Raw genomic sequence first — 5,507 nt, 5'->3', positions numbered from 1 at the left:
CACTGTACACAAGATTCTACAGTATTTCACAGTAAAAACGTAAGTCACAAAGATTAATGTATGTGTAGGGAATTTCAAAAGTTATACATACCATAAGGTGACTGAAGAAAAATGGTGTGCTCAAAGTACTTTCTCAAAAATAAATGCTTTTTCTTGTATTGGTGTGCTACTGTCCAGCTTTGGTTGGATGTGACGGTCTGAACAGAGCACCAGAAAATGGCGAACATCATATAGGGAAGTGAAAACGTTAAGTTCCAAGGGAGACAACAATATTTAATCCTTGTCTAATGCAGTAGAGTGTCATAAAATTGAATGGCCTCTGCCATACTTAATTTATTGAACCTTATTGTGACATGACACCTAAACATCAGAATTCTGGAATCAGAGAAGCCTTGCATAGGTGTCCATTGCTATGCAATGGCTTGTTAAGACTTTCGAATGGCAAGAAATAAATGTGTAACCATAGAAGACTGATGGGACCTGAGCCAGAGCCATCAAGCATGGAAATATTAGAGAGAATTCCCATTATTTTGGGGCCATTACAAAGCAGCGAGTACATGACATAGCAGACTGGAAGGATTTGGAATGTGCTGTAGTTATTTGTAGATTGTGTGGAATAGTGAAAGTTTTGTAATTTGTAATTACAAGCAATAAGAGCCGCATAAATTCAGTCATCAGTTCAAATCCTGTATATGGTCACTAACCCGTAACATTGCCGTTGAGAGGAGTGGGATGAGGCAGAGTTCCTTGGTGTCGTGGCCTCACGTGGGCCTGTTTTACTGGATGTTAGATGAATGTGCAATGTTGGTGGAAAGATAACTGGTAAAGGAAAACTGTAGTGCTTGGAAAGGAAGATGGTTCCATTGCCACTCTGTCTGCCACAAATGCCACATGAACTATGTGGTATGGGAGATGGGACCATCTCAAATAAAGGACATTTATATTGTCACTCAGCTTTGTAATGTTAAGATGAATATTATAATTGAGTGGTTGGAATTTTATCTTCAGGGAAAGATTTCGCTGAATAGGAAGCTGGATGAGCCCCAGAGATGATGTTGACTCTGCAGAAAAGATAAAAATCACTTTTCCCTGCCAAGAATCAAACCCCAATTCCTCAGCTGTTCAATCCATTGCACAGTCACTTTACTGACTGAGATGTCATGGCAGATTGAAGTGTTTTGAACTAAACTAAGAATGAATAAAATAAATCAGAATCCAGTGAATTTAAATGCATAGATGAGTGTAGTAGACTAAGGGAGGAGGAGAAACTTCATTCCCATGTATGTACACTCAGATGAACACTCTATTGAGAGAATTTAAAGGTGTAGAAGATGGTATCAGTTTATAATGATATTTCTTAGAGGACATGGCATGCATGGAGGGGAGGGTGTAGTTCTACATGTTGCTCAAAATTTGACAGATTCCACCCTTGTTATAGCAGTAAGTGCCATTGAAATTGCTGTCTCATAGGAAGTACATAATTTACATATTTAATTTTGTTATTAAAAAGTTCCTTGAACTACCCTTTCATGTGACATAGGATGTAATTTGACTAGGCCTGGTATAAATGTTAAAGTGAAGATTTATTGACTCTCAGTAATGTAGTAGGGCTGTAATTAGCACAATATCACCATACATGCATTGTTTTTATTGTAGTTTTATTGCCATGGCCCATAAAATTATATATGGTTTCTCATTTTACTTCAATTTATTGTGATTATTTCTTCAGATCCCAGCAGTGAATTATCACTTCCCTGCACGTTCAGTATGAAACTTACAGCTATCCATTCTGTTTTGTTAGATTGGGGAATGTGTCTCTGGACATTGCTCTGGAGGGCTACAACCCGAATACGAGTAAAGCAATGGCAGTAGAACAGTGCCAGTGCCCACAGCCATACAAGGGCCTCTCATGCGAGGACTGTGCCCCTGGTTACTACCGTTCCCAGACTGGACCATATGGAGGATACTGTGTTCCCTGTCAGTGTAATGGCCATTCTGAAACATGTGATGAGGTCACTGGAATTTGCTATGTGAGTGTATTTCATTATAGAACTGTTTCTGCAAGGTGCAGGGCTCTTGATGCTGATTCACATTGTGAAAGAGTGGTATGGGTGCTGACCAGTCTTCTCCCTTAACTGTGCGCATTCACCCTTGCAGCTTCTGTCTCACTCCCATGCATGAGTCCCAGTCTCTCACATGCTAGGATCTTATAAATTTAATGTCTGTTATGGATCTTTTTAAAAAATTTTGCCTAAGCGAACCCAACTGTTGCTCTGAAGACACCATGACTTGCGCACGTGCATCCCCAGCTTAGAAGGGATGTTGTTACTGACACCTTCCTGTTGTAGTCTATTCTGTTCTGTTCTATCTGGGACTGTTTCTGGATCATTTAACTATTCTAGAAAGCAAAGGAAATAGCAGTAGATAACCTTACATAAAATCTTGATATTATGTTGTAGTTAAAAGCTTAAACTTCCTTACTCTGTAACCAGTCACGTGCTGAGTCAGAGGTGGAACCCCAGCCTAAAAACCGAGAATGTGTGCTGACTGTGAAGGGCTATTGAACACATGAAGTCATGATGACAGATGATTATGGAGCATTGATGAAATAATTAGCAGAAGGGAAAACTGAAGAAACTCAGATAAATACCTGCTCCTGTGCCACTTCATCCACCAGGAATCTCAAATGAAGTTGCCCAGGATTAAACCCAGGCCTTTGTTGCAAGAAGCCAGTGTCTAACCACCTGATCTATGGAACTTGTATGCTGGACAGTGTCTACTGACTGCTGTATATTTAACCTTGTGTATCTGGAAATGGGGTATATAAGTCACTGAATACTATGGGCACTTGTTGCAGGATTTTAGCTCAAGATTTAAACATATATTGTATTAAAAATACAAAATATTGTATTAAAAAGAATATTGGGCCAGCTATCATGTTACGCTGCTGCACAGCCATTGAAGGTTGTGAATTGACTTTATTCCCATCCTCAGATTACTGGGTGTAGTCACCAACAATACAACTATGACCACCATCTCCTCATTACTTATCTTCTCCCTCCCTCCTCCTCACCCCCCTTCTCAGTCTCCTTTTCCTCCTCCTCCCTTCCAACATTAGGCCCATTGAGACCAGCTATGAATGTTACAAAACAGAATTGTTCAGAAATTTTCTGAAACTTCTTTCCTTGGTGCTTTTTATTTTAGGAATCCTGGCAGAGCCTATCCTGTCCAGCATGTTCTTTCCAATTACATTTGTATTCTATAAATCATTATATTTTTTAAAATTTGTAGTTCACCCATAAGGGGTAGGATGCGTTTCCCATGGCCTCTCCTACGATGCCCACCTCAAAGGCACTGACTCCAAACTTACAGCCAGGATAACTGTTATATCGGGGCTGGAGGAAATGCTGGTACACAGAGCTGTCTGTCATTGAACTGCTTCACTTTGGTTACCAACCAGTTGGCAGGACTTCAAATTGATGTCAAGGGATTGCATAAACAGACCGGACTGGAAATCATGAAGATGACCAACGCATGAACATGAAGAAATGATGTGGTGTAATTATAATGGGAGTATAGTATTGTATTCTGTTAGAATTACATACGTTGTGTTGGTTTTTGCAGGATTGCAAGCACAATACGACTGGGGATCACTGTGAGCTTTGTACAGTAGGTTACCATGGAGATGCCACACAAGGATCACCCTTTGATTGCCTCATTTGTGCATGTCCTTTACCAATTCCATCCAACAAGTAAGTAATATTCTCTTGTTATATTCTTACATCTGTAACAAGTGTGTGTGTGTACGCATGTCATTAGTTCCCCATCTATACCACCCTTCCCCATGTGTTTTTCAAAGCAGAATGCTCTTTATAGAGACAGCCACTCACAAACCTGAACGCTCTTTATAGAGACAGCCACTCACCAACCTGAACACTTTGATCCTGAAAATGGAGGCAGCCTGTTGAAATATCAAGCCACATTGCCCACAACCACACAATATAACAACCCAAAGAACAGATTTAATATCACGAAATCCTAAAATGAGCAGAATATGTATTGTTAGAGTAACAGCAGCTGAGATTAGGTTGGTAAGTAGTACAGAAGGAGGAGAAGGAGGGAGAGAGAGATAGAGAGAATATAAAATGAAAAAGTTAGAATTTAAAAAGTAAATAGATTGGAAGATAAATTAATAAATAAGAATACTGTGGTATGGCAACGTTTTGAGAAGGAATGAAGAAAGAATCCCAAATAAAATTTTAAACTTGAAACTAAATAGAAAATGTCCAAAAGGAAGACTGAGATTTGGAAAGATATAATCACATGTTGGGGGTACGAATGATGAAAATAATATGTTCTAGTTTTGATGATTGGATTTGTTAGCACCTTGGTTACAAGTTCTCTTAATCACACTTAAATACAGCACTATCATTGATTTACCCACTTTCCATTTCACCATTGCATACGCACTAGGATTGTCCATCTTCACTAGTCATCTCCTGACAGTGTATCTCCACACAGAAAGTAGCACTTCAGATCACTAGACAGTCTTCTTACCATTTCTTGTTCAATCACCCTGGAACCTCAGAACTCAACTAAAAACCCTCCTGAACCCCTCACTAATCTAAGATACCACAGGTCTTCATTATATAGGCTCTGCACGGACAACACAGAAAACACAGTTCCACTGCCATCTTGTGCACACAACATAGAAAACACGTTACGTGATAGCTAAGTACTGTTGGAGTGTGATGTCATTATACCTCCATGGAAGTGTCTTTACCAGGCCGTTGCCTAGAAACAGGTTGCATAACCCCTTTGTTCCATTGTTGGTGTGTATAAATTAGAAACGTCTGTTTTTGTGGCTCAACCGTTTTGCATGGGGCAAATACACTATAGTATCATATGATTTGAAGGAAGAACGTGTGAGGAAATTGAGGAGTTCTGGAAAGACAGATGGAGAGGCTTGGTTGCTCGAAATGTTGAAGGAAGTTGCAGCAATAGATCTAATTGTTAACTTTCAGAGCAGTGGTTGACACTTTAAGAGTCATTTACTTTGGTTTGATATTCTCATGTTTTCAGCAGGAGTAATTCATAATTCTTTATGATTGAATTGAATTGAATTGAATTTATTTACATTCTATAAATCCTAAGTAGGTTAGTACCTTTGGATACAGAACAAGTCAAAAGGTTACATACATAAGTACAGGCAATTTTAGCTTAAAAATTAATATAACTTAATTTTACATCATTCTCTATTTACATTGAAGTATTCATCTAAAGAGTAGAAGGAATGAGCATGTAGATAATTCTTTAACTCTGATTTAAACTTTTTAGTATCATTGCCCAAGTTTTTAATACTTTGTGGCAGATTGTTGAACACTTTTATGCCAGTAAAGTAGACTCCTTTTTGATATACTGATAAAGTTGATGAGGATAGGTGGAAGTTATATTTTTGTCTAGTATTCATGTTATAGACATCAGAATTTAATTTGAATTTATCTTTG

The 5,507-nt window shown here is 38.6% G+C and overlaps 1 protein-coding gene across 1 annotated transcript in view; it reads left to right on the top strand.

Moving 5' to 3' along the window:
• LOC111870868 (laminin subunit alpha) overlaps nucleotides 1–5,507 on the top strand; it is a 116,919-nt gene that overhangs the window by 65,232 nt on the left and 46,180 nt on the right. The window contains exons 28-29 of the mRNA XM_023863471.2: nucleotides 1,802–2,030; nucleotides 3,625–3,752. Coding sequence (XP_023719239.1) covers nucleotides 1,802–2,030; nucleotides 3,625–3,752 — 357 coding nt within the window. The remainder of the gene's footprint in view (nucleotides 1–1,801; nucleotides 2,031–3,624; nucleotides 3,753–5,507) is intronic.

This window comes from Cryptotermes secundus, unplaced genomic scaffold (assembly GCF_002891405.2).
Source record: "Cryptotermes secundus unplaced genomic scaffold, Csec_1.0 scaffold709, whole genome shotgun sequence".
NCBI lineage: Eukaryota > Metazoa > Arthropoda > Insecta > Blattodea > Kalotermitidae > Cryptotermes > Cryptotermes secundus.
Note: the sequence above shows the minus strand (reverse complement) of the source record. Positions and strands in the feature narration are given on the sequence as shown.